General features: G+C 42.2%; 1 protein-coding gene across 6 annotated transcripts in view; it reads left to right on the forward strand.

Moving 5' to 3' along the window:
• baz2ba (bromodomain adjacent to zinc finger domain, 2Ba) overlaps positions 1 to 17540 on the forward strand; it is a 68969-nt gene extending 51429 nt beyond the window's left edge. Inside the window, exons 15-37 of one of the 6 annotated variants that reach the window (XM_080493506.1) lie at positions 946 to 1007; positions 2613 to 2678; positions 3365 to 3430; positions 3715 to 3759; positions 4172 to 4198; positions 6071 to 6136; positions 6497 to 6637; positions 7023 to 7277; positions 7558 to 7781; positions 8217 to 8291; positions 8369 to 8600; positions 8688 to 8750; positions 9356 to 9500; positions 10614 to 11422; positions 11544 to 11796; positions 11972 to 12127; positions 12444 to 12604; positions 12734 to 13056; positions 13680 to 13815; positions 13920 to 14066; positions 14789 to 15087; positions 15705 to 15848; positions 16033 to 17540. In XM_080493506.1, coding sequence (XP_080349632.1) covers positions 946 to 1007; positions 2613 to 2678; positions 3365 to 3430; positions 3715 to 3759; positions 4172 to 4198; positions 6071 to 6136; positions 6497 to 6637; positions 7023 to 7277; positions 7558 to 7781; positions 8217 to 8291; positions 8369 to 8600; positions 8688 to 8750; positions 9356 to 9500; positions 10614 to 11422; positions 11544 to 11796; positions 11972 to 12127; positions 12444 to 12604; positions 12734 to 13056; positions 13680 to 13815; positions 13920 to 14066; positions 14789 to 15087; positions 15705 to 15848; positions 16033 to 16189 — 4052 coding nt within the window. In that variant the 3' untranslated portion in view covers positions 16190 to 17540. Of the gene's footprint in view, positions 1 to 945; positions 1008 to 2612; positions 2679 to 3364; positions 3431 to 3714; positions 3760 to 4171; positions 4199 to 6070; positions 6137 to 6496; positions 6638 to 7022; positions 7278 to 7557; positions 7782 to 8216; positions 8292 to 8368; positions 8601 to 8660; positions 8751 to 9355; positions 9501 to 10613; positions 11423 to 11543; positions 11797 to 11971; positions 12128 to 12443; positions 12605 to 12733; positions 13057 to 13679; positions 13816 to 13919; positions 14067 to 14788; positions 15088 to 15704; positions 15849 to 16032 lie in introns of all 6 variants that reach the window. The other 5 variants (XM_080493507.1, XM_080493510.1, XM_080493508.1 and 2 more) reach the window with 5 other exon arrangements.
• Positions 17541 to 19938: the final 2398 nt, after the last annotated feature.

The following is a 19938-nucleotide window of genomic DNA, read 5'->3' on the forward strand; positions in this document are numbered from 1 at the left end:
TAGTTTGCTATTATGTTTGCAACTGAGTTACAACCTCTGAATAAGGTTGGATTGTGTTTTCATTTATAAGGCTATGCTGCTCAGACATTTAACATCCTCACTTCAGTTCATGAGCAATAAGTAGGACACCAGGCCACGAAGGTGGTTAGCTTTGAAAGCTTTTCATGTGAAAGTCGTATAGGAGGAAAGCACTACGAGCCTCACCAGTAAAACAAGCAGCAGTACAGTGTGAAGTTACACTCACACTCACACACCCACATACTTTAAAGCGTCACAAATAATAATTTATATTGCTATTGGTGACTCTTACAATTAGTGTGGCCATTAGTGGGCATGTGCTGGTTGTTCTGAGTTGATTAATTTATGATGAATTAAGATGTGATCTATTTGTGTTATTTATTGTCAGGTGTTTTTTGCGGCTCAAGTTTTTATGAGCTTTTTGGGGAAAATGATGCTTAACTTTCCTAAGTGTCCGGTTATTAAAATTCTCCAGATGTAAGAACGATTGAAGCCGGCTGCTGCTACAGATGTGGATGACTTATTTGATGAAAGAAACACTGAGCTATGCTTGGTTGATTCATTCTTTCTGTTTCAGTTATGTCAGTATGCTTACGTTTATGATGTTAGAATGACAAACATCTGAAATGTAATTCAAAGTACTGTTATTTATAATATTGCTTTATATAATCTATTATCAAGATGCTATTTCAATGGGTTTGTCTACATGTGTCACATATGTTTCCTGTTACTTTCTCTGTTTTAGCTGTCGTTAATTGAAGTTCTCAGAATTCTGTGGCCTGTCTCGTAAATTGGGTCGTGATCGAATAAATAAAGTTAAAAAAAAACAAAAAAAAAACTCTCTCACAGACATGAATGCAGTTGATAGCCCAGCGATTTAGCGGGTGTTTCCCTGACACTAATGTAATTCTGACTTGACTCTTGCAGCCATCATGGCAGCGGAGGAGCGAAGGAAGCAGAAAGAGCAGATCAAAATTCTCAAGCAGCAAGTGAGTATCCTTTACCGTTTGATAAATATTTATATGTGTAAAATAACGCAAAAGAAAAAAAGTGAAATATCTCAAAACATGTTACATATTTTAGATTCCCGGAAAGTAGCCACCCTTTGCTTTGTTTACTGCTTCGCACGCTCTTGGCATTCTCTGAACGCACTTCATGAGGTCGTCACCTGAAACGGTTCACCAGCAGCCTTAAAGGAGTTCCACAGATGCTGAGCTCTTGTTGGCCCTTTTGTCTTCTCATCTCAAACCATCTCGACTGAGTTTAGGCCGGGTGACTGTGGAAGCCAGGCCATCTGGCGCAGCACTCCATCCCTCCCCTTCGTAGTCAAATAGCCCTCACACAACCTGGAGGTGTGTTTGAGGTCATTGTCTATATAAATATAGTTGAAAATAAAATGGTGGTCCAACGAAAGACAAACCGGATGGGATGGCATGTCACTGCAGGATGCTGTGGTAGCCATGCTGGTTCAGTAATACTAAGGCACTTTTCCCTTGCAGGTATTTGACCATAAAGGCTTGATTGGTTCAGTCTCCTCTGAACAGTTAACGTACAGCTGTGTCTGCTACTCGAACTCTGTGTGGCATAAATCTGGGCTTTAATCTGAGGTGCTGTTAACTTGCGGTTTCTGCGGCTGCGGAGACTCTGATGGACTGATCCTCGGCAGCAGAGGTGACTCTTGGTCCTCCTTTCCCGGGGCGGTCCTCATGTGGCCCGTTTCCTTGTAGCACTTGATGGTTTTTGCGACTGCACTTGGGGACACATTTAAAGTTTTAGCAATTTTCCTGACTGACTGACCTTCGGTTCTTGAAGTGACGATGGACTGTCATTTCTCTTTACTTAGCTGATTGGTTCTTGCCATAATATGAATTGTCAAAAGTTGTCTGATAGAGCTGTCAGCTGTGTACCAACCTGACATCTACACAACATGACTGATGGTCCCAAACCCTTTAAGCAGGCAAGAAATTCCTAAAAATGAACTCTGAAAAGACTCAGCTGTGAGGTGAAAACCATTTCCAGTGACAACCTCACGAAGCTCATTGAGAGACAGACAAGGGTTTGCTGCGCCCTGGTCCACAAAGCAAAGGGTGGCTACTTTGAGGAGTCTTAAATATAAAACATGTTCTGAGTTATTTCACACTTTTGTGTTTACTACATAATTCCATATGTGTTCATTCATAGTTTTGATGTATTCATTGAGAATCTACAGTGTAAATAGTAAAGAAAATAAAGAAAAAACATTGATTGAGAAGGTGTGTCCAAAACATCTGACTGGTAGAGTATTTATATATACTAAATATATGTTCTTTATGTATTTTTTTTTTCTATCCTTTTCTTTTGCCTGATCAAACTTTACTGACTCATGCATTCGGTGTAAACACTGTAGGAATATGTGGTTATTTTGTGATGCTACACAGCCTCACTCTTTATTATGTGTCGTACTAAAAGTTGTTGTGTCTTTTTGCCTTCTCCTAATGGACGAGAGTGGTTGGAAAGTGAATTTATCTCGGGATGTTTTGTATTGTCTAAAATATAAAGAGATTATAATTTTTTTTTTAACCCCCCCCCTCCCATCCTTCCTTTTTTCTTTACAGGAAAAGATCAAGCGCATTCAGCAAATTCGGATGGAGAAGGAACTCAGAGCGCAGCAAATTTTGGAGGTACAGAATCTGATCCAACAGCACCTCTGATTAAGCAGAACATTCCTGGATAGCTACAGCCCCTCAGTCTATAGTGTTTTAATCTTCCTAAAGCTCATTACTGAACAGCAGCATGCATTGGAGGGAGTTGCGTCTTCTTAGGCATAATTCCACATGGAACTAATGCTAAATTGGTCTTGGTTGACGGCTGTTGAATATTAAAATGGCTGTTGCTGCCTCTTCAGACCGTATTTAAATTGGACAGAAAAGTCTTTTTTTCATCCGACAACAGTAACAGTTTAGCATAAGTGGGTCGAGGGGAAAAAAAAGGTGCTGTTTTTCACACACAAACACATGTGCAAAGATGCATACACATACACGTGCACACACACACACACACACACACACACACACACAATTATACTGTAGGAGCTTCAAAGTGTTTTAGCAGGACTAAATCAATTTTGAGTTGACACGGTTGGCAAGCCACTCTTAACAGGAGGCTTCAACATTTTCACAATTACGTGTTAAAGAGATACATTATTCATTCGCTGTGTTTTACAAATTTGACTGGCATTCAGGAGCATGAAATCTTTTCTCAAACCAGAAAACTGCAAACAATCAGTTAACATGCAGCAAAGCTCTCAGCCAAAACTGATTGATACATGTCTGTCTCTGTGATTCTTGACCTTAATCTTTATTCATAGGCCAAACGTAAGAAGAAGGAAGAAGCCGCCAATGCCAAAATATTGGAGGCTGAAAAACGGATAAAGGTAGGTTAAGATATAATGCGAACCATTAAAACTAGGATAAAATTAGTATTTTGATCATACACATGCGACATGAGATGCAGATAAATAAATCATAATAATCACATTTTATCATACATATGCTATGAGGGAGGGGGGTTTCTTTCGGCTTAAGAGGTCGCTGGTAATGAAATCAAGACAGGCCTTTGTAAAGTGCTGAAATTCCATCAGTCTGCAGTGATTTTCATGATATTGGCTCTATGGAAGCATATTGATTTCTCTCTCATCTTCCCTTTCTTGCCTTCAAGGAAAAAGAGTTGAGGAGACAGCAGGCGGAGATTCTGAAGCACCAGGTAGGCATTCACCACAACTCTATTGAATTTGAAACATATAGCTGAATAAAACCTCAAACATCTCTAGTATAAGAACTTAAACGTGTGTGTGTGTGTGTGTGTGTGTGTGTGTGTGTGTGTGTGTGTGTGTGTGTGTGTGTGTGTGTGTGTGTGTGTGTGTGTGTGTGTGTGTGTGTGTGTGTGTGTGTGTGTGTGTGTGTGTGTGAGAGAGAGAGAGAGAGAGAGAGAGAGAGAGAGAGAGAGAGAGAGAGAGAGAGAGAGAGAGAGAGCATGTGTAAGTATATTGAAACATGGTTAATTACCAAACATCTGTTTAATGAAAGTCTTCCATACTTCTCTTAATTAAACCCCATGCTTATTGGTATTGGATATTACTTCTGTTCCATAATATTTTGCCAACTCTCTCTGCCAGGAGTTGGAGAGGCATAGACTAGATATGGTATGGGTATGTTTATTTTTGTACATCTAACACCTGCATCGTGTAACTGGTTGTGTTATGGTTGTCATAGCAATGCATTAAGTGTAGCACTGGCTGCTGTCATACTACATTCTTCTGCATGGCTTTCCAGCAAAACCAACAAAAGAGAAAAAGAGTCAGTATGCTGCCTCCATCTGCTCGTCCTGAGGGACAACTGACCCTGTCACGGTGGCCAGGCAGCTTCTGTCCCCCTCCCCCATCCTCCCCTCTACTCAGAATGCATTGCAAAGACTGCTAGCCAATCCACACTCACTGTCTGAAAGTGCGCTCGAGGAGTTTCCATCCATCACATACATTGTCTAACTGTTGTATTGGAGTAGCCTGTGTTACCCATGAGTGCTTGACGATTTCGGCCCAGACATTGAGCTTGTGTCTGTTCGTCCGTGCATCTATTCTGCAGTCCACAGAGTGCTGGACTTTAACCTGCCCCATCCCAGCCTCTCTGTCATTCACTGTTCCTGTACTCTGCACAAAGAATGAAAACAGCTACTGAGAGTCATTTTGTCTTTATGGTGGAGACGCACACACAGATTCCTCTCACAGTTTGGTGAAGATTCAGCACTGACTTTGCTCTAAAATAGACCTGTTAGACTGTAGGATAAGAAAACAACCAGTTCCACCATAGGGACAAATATGGTTCTGTGTAGCATTTTATTTTGGCCTGGCTCTCCTGCTTGTTGCCCTTCTCACTCATACACAGTCGCAGCTGAATCTAAAGGTCTGCCTATCTGTTTCAAAGTGGGTCGAGATGCTTTGAAATAATCCCAATATTTAAGGTTATCACATAACCACATCACATTGTGTTTCTATTAATTGATTGTAGTTTATTATCATTTAAAAAAAAACTTCCACATATCTGTGGTTTTTGATGAATTGGAAAAAGCTGAATGCCACAGGCGACATGTTATTTTTGAACTGGTGCTTTCTTTTCTTTTTTTTAGATTTTCTATTTGTCGATAAATCAAACCAATAAGCACAAAGAAATATTGTAGCAGAGTGCTTGGCGTGTAGCTTGTTTTGTTTATCACAATGACAAAACAATCCTCACAAATAGCCCATTTTAGTCCCAATGTGCTGGAAATGTCCTTGGCAAGCCCTAATAGTGGCAATTGTGTCTTTCTGGTGGATCACAGAGGGAATGACAGCCTGATACGGTGGTGCGGGAAACCTAAAAAGATCAAATAAAATGATAGTCAGTCACCAGTGATTCCTGTGCCCTTTTGCAGTAGACTGTGTATCATGCTCCAAAGAACAACATAGATGTCTCATCCTCAGCAGTCACATACTGTGCTAATACTTAAGCTGCCAAAACCACTGAAGGGGAACTGCTCAGTTTGTAGCTACTCTTTACTATCCATTCCTTTTTGTCACCCCCTCACCAAACATTACTCAGATGACGTGTCAGATAAATATTAGCATTGATTCTTCTAATGGAATTTATTATTTTTGTCTAAACGCCAATATGGCCTGTCAGATGACTTCTGGCGATTAGCGTTTTTTGTTGCTTTTGTTGTGTCAGCTTTAGTTTAGAGGCGCCGTCACTGATTTCAGCTGCTTCTCTTTTTTTGAGCCTGTCATCACATCTACTTTGTATCGCATCTATGTGTTGCTTTTTGGTTGTCATTGTACTACTGTACTCTTCACTTATGCTTCCACCATACATGTGAAAGTGTATACATGTGAAGCATTGTTTTGTGTTTGTTACAGTATGGTGCCTCTATTCAATAAAGTGCCTCACAGCATTACATTAATACATAACATTCTTTGTCGACCTTGAGTACTCTGTGTGCAGTGTGTGCTTGTTAATGTGTCTCTTGTTTTTTGCCACTCTAGGAGAGGGAGAGGAGGAGACAACATGTAATGCTGATGAAGGCTGTTGAGGCTCGCAAGAAAGCAGAGGTAGTCAACATGCACACACACACACAAAAAAAAAAACAGAAACGCACGCAATGCAGTCCACTCCATAAAAACAGCCTCAGTCATTATTCCCTCCATGGATTCCCGCTTCCCTTCTCCTATTTCCCTCCATTCATTTTTTTTTCTCCACACACTTACCAAGTCAAAAGATTTTGGCCCTCAAGCACTTTTTCTTTGAATGCACAGTAGCATGAGGCAGAATTCTTACACTGCTCAGCAAAGTCAAGTAAACCCTCTTGTCTGTTTTCACACACAGACACACACACACACACACACACACACACACACGCACATATGCATACTTTGCTTCACTAATGCTCCCTTGAATTCTGGACTTTCTAGGAGCGTGAACGCTTGCGGCAGGAGAAACGGGATGAGAAGCGCCTGAATAAAGAGCGTAAACTGGAGCAACGGAGACTGGAGCTCGAGATAGCGAGGGAACTGAAGAAGCCAAATGAAGATATGTGTCTGTCTGATCATAAGGTAAAAAAATGTTTATTATTATTATTATTATTATTATTATTATTATTATTATTATTATTAATAATAATAATAATAATAATAATAATAATAATAATAATAATAATATAGTATTTTCTTGAGGCTCACCACATTAAGTCCACATGAAAGCCAACATTTTTATATGTGGGAATGTCTGCCCCCAAGTGGCAAAAGAATAGTACTGCAATATTTATGATACGCGGCACTACTCTTACTTGAAAATCACCATTTTGACAACTAGGTCTCCTCCTTTCTTGATAGTCATTTGAATAAGAATGGAATGTCAACTATATTTTGCCAGTTTCTTTTATGCCTTCTCATGTGCCAACAAAATCGGCCCTACATTTACACACTGTCCTCTCTTCAGGCTCTCCCAGAGTTTTCCCGCATTCCCGGACTAATCCTTCCGGGACGTGCTGTGTCGGACTGCCTCATGCTGATGCAGTTTTTGCGAGGCTTTGGAAAGGTTTTGAGTCTGGATTTGAATATGGATGTGCCCACCCTGGGAATGTTACAGGAGGGCTTACTAAATGTGGGGGACAGCATGGGCCAAGTCCAAGACCTCCTGGTCAAACTGCTTTCTCTGGCAGTTTGTGATCCTGGGTTACCACCTGGACACAAGGTGAGCTAGTTTAACATCTTTACAATTAGCATTGTATTTGTATATGATTTTTAACCAGTTGCATCATGTGAGAATGATACATCGGTCTCAGTTTTATACGTGATTTAAAATATATATAAAACTTATTAGTATTTTTTGTTTGATGGACGGTGTTAGTGCTTTTTCCATTACAGTTAAAAAAAAGTTTCTTCATATTGTTGTTGGAAATGCTAAAATGACATCAAATGTCTTTGATGTTGATTTATTTGAGCTCATCGGTGTTCATCTTCTCCTCTTTTAGACTAAAACCATGCTCGGGGACCATCTGACCAACGTTGGCATCAATAGGGATAATGTGTCCGAGGTGTTACAGATGTATATGGGAGCTCATTGTGCCAATACAGAGTTAGCTCCTCTGGCCCTCAGTTTGAAGACCAAGGCCTTCCAGGCTCACTCTCCTGCCCAGAAGGCCTCCATCCTGGGCTTCTTGGCCAATGAGCTGGCCTGCAGCAAGGCGGTTATCAGGTAGGAAAAGCGGCAGAAATACAAAGTTTGGCCCAAAACTGACCTCTGAAGAGCACCTGTTTTTATTTGATTTATTTTAAATCCAACTCACAAGTTTACCAAGTACAGACAGAAAGAACCATATTGGTATCTACTTTGTATTGCTTAACACTCAAGTTATTCATTACCTAATAAAGGCACTTTTTTATTGATGCACTAAAAAACAATTAATACAGCTGCAGTGGGGAGCACTAATTTGCAAGAGAGTCTTTTTGATTATAGGAAAATTATACAAGTATTAATTTGTGCTCCGGGATAACAGCTATTATATTGAGCTTTTATCTTTCACTGACAGTAATTTCTAGCCCCACTGAACTTTTTATTCACTTTGGCAGACTCTAGATTAAATAAAAACACTGCTTCAGTTGTAACAAATGCTTATGTTTTCTCCTGCAGCGAGATTGATAAAAGCCTGGATCAAATGGCAAACATGAGAAAGGACAAGATCATCACAGAGGGAAAACTGAAGAAGTAAGTTTTACTTCAATCCCTTTTTACCCCCCATATTCTCTGTACGATGTCACTCTAACCGGTGAGTGCATGTGCAGGCTGAGGACCATTTATGCCAAACGTACTGGGAAGAGGGAGGCCAGTGCAGGTGTGGAGGAGAACCAGTCCATCGGCACTCCATCTTCTGCGGTCAAACGCAAGAGGAAAATGGGTGGGGACAGCGACGATGATGACGACGACGACGATGACAGCGACGACCAGGCAGACGAGGACGAGGACGAGGAGGAGGAAGAAATTAAAAAGGTTAAAAAAGCCGAGATCTATGATGAGGTAAACAGACAGATGTTACGGTGCCCATTGTACTAACTGACCTTGTACAATATCTCACAGATATTTACTGGACTTGTCTCGTATCAGGATGAAGTTGACCATGCTACTAGTATTGAGGAGCTCGAGAAGCAAATAGAGAAATTAACCAAGGTATGTCACTCCTGTAATTGTGAAATGAATCTATCGTCTTAAATGTGAAAGGCATTAGAATATGTATGCATGCTTGGCTGATGCTGATAATGTGTGATAAAATGTTGTACACGCAATGAGATTAAAATAAAATCTCTCAGGGGAGCAACTACAAAGAGATAAACCACATAGACATGGAAACAGGTTGTTTTTTTTGTGCAGGGGTTCCCTGTTCATTTCCATGAACGTTTGTAAAATACAATACAGACCATCTTAATAGCATGCATAAAAGGCAATGCAAGTTCCCATGTCTCATATATATATATATATATATATATATATAAACAAAACTATTTTCACTACATATTCGATTTGTCACATTATACTGTGCTGTGTGCATTTAAAACAACCCATGTGCTTTGTACATTATACAAACCTGTATACTGACATAGGGCTATTTTCTAATGAAGGCATTAATTACTTTAATTAATTACCTCATTAGCATACCATGCAAAGCCTAATACATCACAGTGGTTGCAAAAGGACATGAGATAACATTAATGTCTTGTGTATCTGAATTTCTGAAGCCCTATAGAAACCTTAGAGAATGTCTTATGCCATTGCAGCAACATCACCAGACCAGGAAGAAGCTGTTTGAGATATCCCATTCTCTGCGCTCCATGATGTATGGTCAGGACCGATACCGTCGTCGATACTGGGTGCTGCCGCACTGTGGAGGAGTCTTCATTGAATCCATGGAGAGTGGAGAAGGTAGTTATGAGACGTCACACACTGAGGCAGAATGGCATCGTTTTACTTTATAAATATGTAAACAGGTGGTGTAGTACATGTGATCTTTCTGATTCTTGTGGTGGTGTTTTCATCAGCGGAAAGTCATTATAGCTAAAGAGATGGTTAAAAAAAAAAAATATCAAAAACATTCTCAGGAATTACTCAATTCAAGCAAATATGAGCACTGCAAGTAGAAAGTGGTTCAGATCAGGGGCAACATTCACCAGCTGGTCCTTTCTGATATTTTTGCTCCAGGCTGAGCACATATTAAATTCATCTTATACAATGTCTCATTGAAAGTGGACAGGACTTCTTTTACTTATCGAGTCTTCTTCTGATTTGTTTGGTGCACACATGGGTTTAGACAGCAAAGCAACTTACATGAATAATTCATACATAATTGCACATTTCTCTTTGTTATCAAATAATATTTATGGTGCTAATGTGAAGTAGGTAAAGGTAAAGATTGCTTGTTATACTATATACATATATATATATATCAAGCTTAAAAACTGTGGAAAACAAAAATCCTTAGTCACTGAAGAATGAAGCTGTAAATACATTATTAGTTGCATATTCAGCTGTTTTTGGCAGTAAAAAAAATGTTGAGTGCTTGGCACCATTGTCTGTGTGGAGTCTGTGAGTTTGCATGTTCTCCTAGTGTGTGTGTGTGTGTGTGTGTGTGTGTGTGTGTGTGTGTGTGTGTGTGTGTGTGGCTTTTCTCTAGGTAGCCTGGTTTCCTCCCTAATTCCAAAAACATGATTTTCTGTAGGTGCAAATGTGAGTGTGTGTAACTGTCTCTCTGCGGTTGTCCTCTGATGGACTGGTGAGCTGTTCAGTGTATACACTGCTTTCAGCCATAGTCAGCTGGGATCAGCTCCAGCAGTATAGAAAATGGATTGAAATATTTTTCCAATGTCTTATTTTATCATGATTCCCTGAGTCTGACTTGAGTTTGTATTTATAAACTATAATAATTTACCACAATTCTGATGCTCAGCCAATAACATGCTCTAAAAGCATCATTGCTCAATTATAATATCACAGCAGTGTAATTTCTTAAGAGAGTAACGGTGTTGTATTTCCGTTCAGCTCTAGAGGAACTGGAGGAGGAACGACAGAGGAGGAGGCGAGCAGCAGAGGAGGTCAAGGTTAAAGAGGAACCTCAGGAGATCGAATTGCAGAAGGAGAAACCCACTAACATGGAGGGGCAGATCATTCGAACACAAGGCTTCCCGCAGCAGCACGCAGAGGAAAAGGAGCTTGAGGAGAAGCAAAGCGCCCCGACTCACTTTTACCAGCAGCCAGGTTGTGTATCCAAACTGTGCACTCTTCGAGAAGTCGGCAAGGAGTCTGTGAAGGCGGAGGACAAGGAGAGTCCTCACGTGAGACAGAAAGGCAGTGCCGTGGGCGCTCCTATTGCCAAACCCACAGTAACATCATCCTCCCCCACTAGCAATACCTCTGAGCCAGCAGCAGCAGCAACTCCCTCCATGGTGACCACTAATGACACTACAAACATCCCTCCCCCGACTTTGACTTCTTTATCTGTCCCGTACCCGCCAGCTCCACGTGAAAGCCCAGGGAACACTCCTCCGACCTCGTCCCCGGCTCCATCCCCCCTCTTCTCATTTCAAACCAACGACCAGCTGCTCAGAGTCCTCACCGAGCGGAGCGGACACTGGTTCAGTCTGCTCCCTCGCAACCCTTGTGACCTCGCATCTCTCACCACAACGCCTCCAGGAGCGCCCCGCGTGTCCCCTCAGGCGTCTTCCACCCCAGGAAGACCCAGATCCCCACCTCCCTCCCCTGCCCTCCCTCTCACCCCTTCTGCTGCCTCAGCCTCGGCCAGCCCGCACCACCCAGCCGGCCTCCTCAACTATCCACTCTCCGCTCTGCAGGTGAGGCTGGTGGAGGAATTGTAGCTGTTCCAGTTGATCCCGAGGTCACATGCCCACCCTGTTTAGCTTGTATCCACCCCCACCTCCCTCACTCTTCTCTTTTTCCTCTTTGTTTCCCCAGGTGAAAGCAGGCGGTTCATTGCTAGGAGTTTCTTTCGCGAGCTGGCCCAGCGGTGTGATAAGTCCCAGCCTGCCTTTGTGCAGCAGCCCCAGCCCAGTGCCAGGTCATTCTCTGGAGGGCAACACAGCAGCAAGTGTCTCCAGTAAGAGTGAATCACCTTTACCTCGCATTGAGAAAATGTCCGCTATCCCCTCACCTGCCTTGGAGATGCCCAAATCCCTTGACCACCCCATACCGCGGCCCATTCCAGAGGGTAAGTGATGGAAAAGATGGACAGAAAAAAAAGACACAGCCATGATAAACTCAGAATAATTAAATCACTCAATATTCTACTCTGTGTTGACGTTAACTGACTGAAGGATCTTAAAACGATGCAGACTTTGTTCAGCCTCTTGAACCCTCCATGTTGTCTTTGCTTATCATTTCAGAGATGCTGACAGGCTGGTGGCGAGTGTCTGACATCGAAGAGCTGAGGGCTCTAGTCAACGCTCTACACAGCCGGGGAATCAGAGAGAAAGGTCTCCAGAGGCAGATGCAGAAATATATGGAGATCATCCCCCAGGTCTGCACCAAACACAGAGACGGTAAGTTCCTCTGAGTACACAACGAGCTCGACTCTTGGAAACATAAAAACACTCCATCTACTTCGTGTAAAATGTAGTCACAGTATCCAAATATTCCTTGTTCAAGCATTGCTACCAGAGGTTTTGTCAGAAAAACTGAGATAAACATTCTTGTTCACAGTCACAAAGTGTTGTTCTTACTCAAACGTCGAGGCATGACCTTTATTATCCATCAATAGCCTGCTGCTACAATATTTGTGTTATAACCATTCTGCAATCATGACTGGAGGGCATTTCAGTACATAGTTGGCTGATATATTTTGTCTCATTGTTGCAGTGGCCATGATCGAGCTCCATGAGCTGGAAGAAAGCCAGGTCAGTGTGGAGTCGGTGCGAGGCTGGTGTGTCGAGGAGCAGGCGATGGAAATGGACATCGCTGTGCTGCAACAGGTTGAAGAACTGGAGAGGAAGGTCACTGCAGCCAGCCTGCAGGTCAAGGTGAGACACACACACTCACACACACACACACACACACACCTCGCAGCATTTTCCAAAGAAAATGGATCAAATGTGATGACTGATGTAATCAAAGGCCCCAAAAACCAAACAGCTGATTTCCTCATTCAGGGCTGGTCGTACCCAGACCCTCAGTCCGAGCGGGAGGACCTAGTGTATTACGAGCACAAGCCCCCCACCAAAACCACGCCAGCGTCATCGGGGGACAAGGACTCCAAGGAACATGCGGAGGAGCGGGGGGACAAGGGCGGGGTGATGCGTCACCCGGACAACCCTCTGGACATTGCAGTGACACGTCTGGCCGATCTGGAGCGCAACATCGAGAGAAGGTACCTGAGGAGCCCCTTAGGTACCACCATTCAGATCAGGCTGGATAATGTGGGTACGGTCACTGTCCCTGCCCCCGCCCCATCCACTAGTGCTGACAGGGAAGGGTAGGTCATTTCTCCAACCAAAGCTCCCCACTCTCCCACTAAGACCCTTTCCTCTCTCTGTGTGTGCTTTTGTTTCCCATAATACTCAAAAAGTGGTGGGTCTTTACTGCTTTGACGGCGGACTTTTTCGTGGTGGCTTGTTGCATTTGTGTTTGTTTTCCAGTCTTGTGCAGTTTTTATGTTTTTTGTTTTTTGTTTTTTTTTTGGGAGTGGGAGGGGCTCCACTCAGTTTCATCTCCTGTATCCAGGCATTGTTTTACTGGCACTCTTTTGATATTTTCCTCAAGTCATCTGCATGGTGTTGTGCATCAGTAACCTTGGTTGTGGGCATACTTTTGGCTACCACGCTACAGTATAAACTTACACCTCTCTGCATGAGCGTCCACTTAACATGACAAAATCAATGTGTACTTCCTCCCGGCACCCTAAACCCCAACCCCCACCCCACCCCTTCAAACCCTCATGCCTGTCTCTGCACAGCTGGACTTCTTTATGGTCTGCTCTTGGCAACTGGATCAACTGATACAGATTAATACTTTCTGTGTCTGTGTCCAAATAAACCCACATATTTATCCGTCATTGTGCAGTTTCAGCCCTCAACACCTTTGCTTTTCCTCCCACAGCGGTGAGGAGGAGGTGGCTCATGGTATGAAGGTTTGGAGGAAGGCCTTGTGTGAAGTGCGCAGTGCCGCCCAGTTGGCCATGTGTATCCAGCAACTGCAGAAGTCCATCGCTTGGGAGAGGTCCATCATGAAAGTGGTGAGAAATGCAACCGCAATCTATTTCCACTCAACTAATCGAAACAAACCCTCATCAAGAAGTTTGTGCTTGTTTTTTTTTTAATGGACGCTCTTGTTTTGTAGTACTGTCAGATGTGCAAGAAGGGGGATAATGAGGACCTGCTCCTGCTGTGTGACGGCTGTGACAAAGGCTGCCACACTTACTGTCACAAACCCAAGATCACCAGCATCCCGGAGGGAGACTGGTACTGCCCAGCCTGCATCTCCAAGGTATCACAGCCTTTATTATGCACTGTCGTCTGCCCACAGCAGTTTGAAACGGGAAATAAATCAAACCCCTGTATGTGTGCGAATGCTTCTAATTTGATTAACGGCATTGTCATTTAAAAAGAAGCTCAAAGGGTTGCTTGTCAAATGTTTATCTGCTTGATTTATAAAGGATTCCTCTGTATGGCGCTAAGATAAATATATACAATGAATCGCTTAACAAATTATGTGCTTAGAAAAAAATGTTTAAGTGTGTTTTGGAAGGTTAAACTCGAGGAAGGAGAGGAAATAAATACACTGTATACTGTGTGTTATGCATCTTAACCACCCGGACACCTTTTACCCAAAGAATCGCCAGCATCTGCAGGGATTTTACATTTCCACTAAAGTTTTATTAGGCTTCCTCTTCAGTTTTACAGTCTGCAGCACAGATTTGGCATTTATCCCATTAAATGACAATAAAACTCATAACTTATATTCATACCGTGCGACGCAGGGTAACAACAGATTTTATTGCCAGCTTTACAGAATCTTTTTATGTCGATGTGGTCAGCAGAAGGACTAAATAACATTGGGGGTGGAGGATATGACAAATTGATCTGATATTTTTGAAAAGGTCAATATTGGTATGATAAATCACTTTTAAGTGGACGCTACCTGCTGCTGTAGTACCGTTATCAATTGTACCTGGCTGTCGGAAAATGACACGTTGTTCATTTCTCCAGGCCAGCGGTCCGTCCCCCAAAAGCAAGAAGCCTCCAGCTAAACCAGTGGCATCCAGCGCAGGCGGTGGCAAGAAAGGGGAGGTGAAGAAGAATGGGAAGCAGGCGGGCAACGGGGAAGTGTCTGAGGACGACTCGGCCAGCGCCAGCAGCACCCCCAAGAAAGGAGCAAAAGACACCAACAGGAAGAGGAAGACAGAGGAGAGTTCGGCTGCTCCGCCAGCAGCCAGCCAGGAGAGCCCGGTGTGTGTGAAGCGAGCCAAGACGGCTCGAGACAACAACCGGGACCTCGGGCTGTGCAGGTACGAAGGGTTTTTCTTTTATGTGTCATCTTCATTTAAATGGCTGCACAGTATCTGCCAGCTGCTGCAGGACTCTACCTACAAGTGTTATTTAGGATTTATTTTGTAATTTTTTTCTGTTGCTATTGAACCCAACAAAGTCAGCTCAGTCAACTCTAATATACGTTATATTTTTTGGCCACTCGATGGCAGCAGACAAAAATAAATACGTTAGTGTCGCCTTCTAAAGCTGATGTGTAAAGCTTGATTGTAATCACTCTTTTTGTCTGCAGCCATGAGAAAAATGAATATATCTCACGCTCAACTCGCTGAGCTCGTGTCGGTCCTTTGTCACGAGCTTCGTCTGGCTCTTGTGTGGAATGAAGGAGGCTGTTAGAAATGTTCTTCTGATCACAGTTAAAACAAAAGCTCTGTACATAAACTCTCTGTAGGTAAATCTTTACATTTGATCCCCTGTTAAGATAAAAATCTTGCTCACAGCAGCCTGGAATTAAAAGACATTTTGAACGTGCCACTAAAGAGAAAAGTCTGTCAGGGTTGTAACTCAGGTTTTTTTTCCTTCCCTAAATAAAAATCCTTGGTCTGAATCTCGATGTGCTTATTTATGTTTCCACCAGGGTACTTTTGGCAGAGTTGGAGCGGCATCAGGATGCATGGCCTTTTCTCACACCTGTCAACCTGAAATCGGTCCCTGGATACAAGAAGGTCATAAAGAAACCGATGGACTTCTCCACCATACGTGAGAAGCTTGTGAGCAGCCAGTGAGTTCCGGTCCTTTCTGTTTGTTCGCCTTTCACCACAGGCCCGCCGGGCCTTTGGAAAGAATTTAAAGTCGGAGAGAGAGCAGCATTTTTCAGGCTCTAAGTTTTATTTACAGCACAAAGATCGATTTATCAGCTCCATATAAGTTGCACTTTCTAACTCTCTTTTTCTTTTGTGTTTCAGGTATCAGAACCTGGAGACTTTCATCATTGACGTCAACTTGGTTTTTGATAACTGTGAAAAATTCAATGAAGACAATTCAGACATTGGCCGAGCCGGTCATAACATGAGGAAGTTCTTTGAGAAGCGCTGGACTGAGCTTCTGAAACAAACGAACTAAAAGTCTGTTCAGGCTCTAACCCACAAAGCCGTTTCATCAGCGCTTCGTCCCGGAGCACCAGGTTTTACTTTAGTTTTTCTTTTGTCTGCGGGCTGGAAGAAGAAGTTGACTCCTCAATAAGGAAGCGACGGTGCGCTGTAGAGAGACGCCACCTTGCGGAAATACAAACTAAACTTGTTACATGAGGTGCGCTGGATTTATTACAACAGGGATAAAAGCCCCAAAGAGTCCCAGAGAAATGGGGTGTCCTAGTGCAATACCATTCCCTGTCTCAAAACACTGCACTGAATGAATCCTCTAATGTCACTGATATGTCTGCGCTAGAATACTTTCCACTACTTGTAAATAAGTCTTTTGTTATTTAATCGTATTATAGTGAATGTATTTAATTTTGTAATAATTATTTATGAATCAAGGTCCACTTCATTTTCTATGAAAAGGAGGAATCAGCCGAAACTGCTTTGAATTAAAAAACAAACAAACAAAAAAAAAGGAATGTGTCTTTGTGTTATAATTTTTTTTTTCTCCCAAATATCAAACAAAGCCAAGAAAAAAAAAAAACTAACAAAAAAAAAAACCTGTTTACACTGTTCAGTGCTTTGGGGCACCAGAGGACTGTATTCATTTGTTTCAAACTGTAAAACTGCATTTATTTACAGGAACAGCAGAGGAACAGTTAGACGATGTTGATTCGTGTGTATATACTGTTTATTAATGTCAATATTATGTCTTGTTTGGAACGATGTGTAAAAATTGTTTAAGAATATTAAGATATTGTTTATGCCTTAGAATGATTGTAGCATTCTATTTTAGTGAACGTGATGAAAACATTATCATAAATATTGTTTGTACAGTATATACATATCCTCTGCAAACACTGTGGTATCCTTAATCTTGGTAGTGCCTACCCTTCCAACAGGGGCATGTAGGGGATGTTTATTGTTTTTAGTTTTCATTAAGACAAATTTTTTTTTTTTCTCTCTTTTTCTTTTTTATGATTTCAATCCAACAAAGGCCTCCAAAGTTGGACAGTGACACAGAAATCATTCCTCACGATAGCAGAAGGAAAAAAAAAAAAAGGAACAACAAAGCATTCAGCTATGCTTCCATAATGCATTTCCTCGCAATCTGCCACAATACAGAGGACCTAAGGCCATTTGTAACCACTGTGTTGAACCTTGCTGTGTGTTGTGGCCTGATGGAGGCAGCTAGATTTTTTTGTACCCAAGTCGAAAGTACTTGAAGTTACTTTATTTAAGATATTGTGGAATAAAAGTATCATTCTTTTGTAGGAGCTTTATTTTTCACTAGTGTGTGGCACGGACCTATTAAAAGGATGTTTTTTCAACGTATGTGACTTCCACTCGTTTTTGTTTCGATTCCATCGCACAGCTCGCGGCAATAGTTGTTTCACAAAAAGACAAATAATGTGAACATGTCATTTTGTGTACTATATTGGCGGGGCTCTCTCCTACACACTGATTACATCTACTTCACCAGCAGACCCAATCAAAACACATTGAATCATTTCCTCTGCACGTAAAGCAGAGCCGTCACTTCTCTTCCTCAAGCTGTCGCTGGATTTCCTGTATTTGTAAAAATAAAATAGCGAAAATAATAAAATGATAAATTGGAATTTAATTGTGATCGATGCTTTACTTTAGGTTAATTTTCATGCAAACAAGCATTTCTGTAACTTTTGTTGTGGTCTTGATTCACATTTCATTAGCCTTCCAGTTCTAACAAGGTTTACTAAAAGATGAAGTTGTACACTTTGGGTTTTAATGAAGTCAATATTACTTTACCTTCAATTCATTTGATTTCACTTATTTGACATAAACTGGTTACTTGCTCTGTATTTACTTCCCTCTCTTAGCCACTACTTCATATCTCTTGCTTGCAATAATTCTGCAATTCGTTGTAGTCTGTCTTTATATTTTTACAAGAGCCTCAAACAGAATCTTGACACTGGCACGTGTTCACTCTCCAGCACATGTATCCAGCGAGTCGTTATTATTATTAGTTTGGGGTTTTTTGAACAAAAGTCTTTATCACAGTTCACAGTCTACAGTATCTGTTTCACAGAAACAAAGAAAAGAAAAGAAAAACAGAACACCCCAAATCACACAAATATATAAGACCAACCCAAAGCATATTACAATGTCAAGTCCTTATGAGTTAAAGGATTCCACCTCGTTTTGAACAAATCTATAATAAAGTTTAACTTTGCTGTTATTTCCTCCAATGTACAGACCGTCACTACACTTTCTTTCCATTAGTTTACTGTAGGACGTAAAGGTTTATACCATGATACCATTATCATTTTATTTAGCCGCCAGCACCAGAACCTTAAAATGATAATTTTTTTCTTTATTTAGCAGAGTGTCTTTGGGAGTATTCCAAAAACATGTAGAATATCTGAAATTTCCTCCCTGATTCCCTCCCAGGATGTTTTGGACAATTCCATAAAATGATGTGTGTGGTCTCCGATTTGTCCACATTGTCTCCAACACAAATTCGTTTTAGTCTTATCAGAGTGTGAAATAATGAATGCCGTTTTAAAGTATCTCATGTTGATTTTTCCAAATAAATTCTTTCCATGTTGGGCTGCTTGTCAATTTGTGACCGTTTTTATCCACTTGGTCCTCAGTCGCAATATTCATTTCTCATTCCCTCCTATTCTTAATCTCAAGAGCACCTCCCGAATTGTAAGACTGTAAACACTCGTACAAGAGTGAAATGATTTTATATCAATTTTTCTTACTTTGGTAAACTTTAAAAGAAACATTTCCAAGTATGAAGGTTCAGTTTTAAGAAGTAACCCTTCTTTATGGGACTTCAGCTTCAAGTACCTGAAAAAATCTGTTGAACTCAAAACCAAATTGTTCTAATAAGTCATTCATATAGCTTAGACCTTTATTTTCCCAGTCTCGAAATCATAACTGCAGCATAACTGCAGACGCTGCACCTATCCGCCTGTCAATCCCACGCTCCATCTCCCCCCCCCGTTCATGAACAAGACCCCGAGATACTTGAACTCCTCCACTTGGGACAAGGGTTCTCCACCGACCTGAAGGGGGCAAGCCACCTTTTTCCGGTCGAGAACCATGGCCCCGGATGTAGAGGTGCTGATCCTCATCCCAGTTGCTTCACACTCGGCTGCGAACCGCGCCAGTGCACGCTGAAGGTCCAGGTTTGATGAAGCCAACAGGACCACATCATCTGCAAAAAGCAGAGACGAGATCCTGTGGTCCCCGAACCGGACCCCCTCTGGTCCCTGGCTGTGCCTAGAAATTCTGTCCATAAAAATTATGAACAGAGACAAAGGACAGCCCTGCCGGAGGCCAACGTGCACTGGAAACAGGTCCGACTTACTGCCGGCAATGCGAACCAAACTCCTGCTCCGGGCATACAGGGACCGGACAGCCCTTAGCAAAGGGTTCTGGACTCCATACTCCCAGAGCACCCCCCACAGGACGTCCCGAGGGACACGGTCGAACGCCTTCTCCAGATTCACAAAACACATGTGGACTGGTTGGGCGAACTCCCATGAACCCTCGAGCACCCGGTGGAGAGTATAGAGCTGGTCCAGTGTTCCGCGACCTGGACGAAAACCGAATTGTTCCTCTTGGATCCGAGGTTCGACTAACGGCCGGATCCTCCTCTCCAGTACCCTGGAATAGACTTTCCCGCAGAGGCTGAGGAGTGGGATCCCCCTGTGGTTGGTACACACCGTCCGATCCCCCTTT

The sequence above is a fragment of the Lipophrys pholis genome (assembly GCF_963383615.2).
Source record: "Lipophrys pholis genome assembly, chromosome: 2".
Taxonomy (NCBI): domain Eukaryota; kingdom Metazoa; phylum Chordata; class Actinopteri; order Blenniiformes; family Blenniidae; genus Lipophrys; species Lipophrys pholis.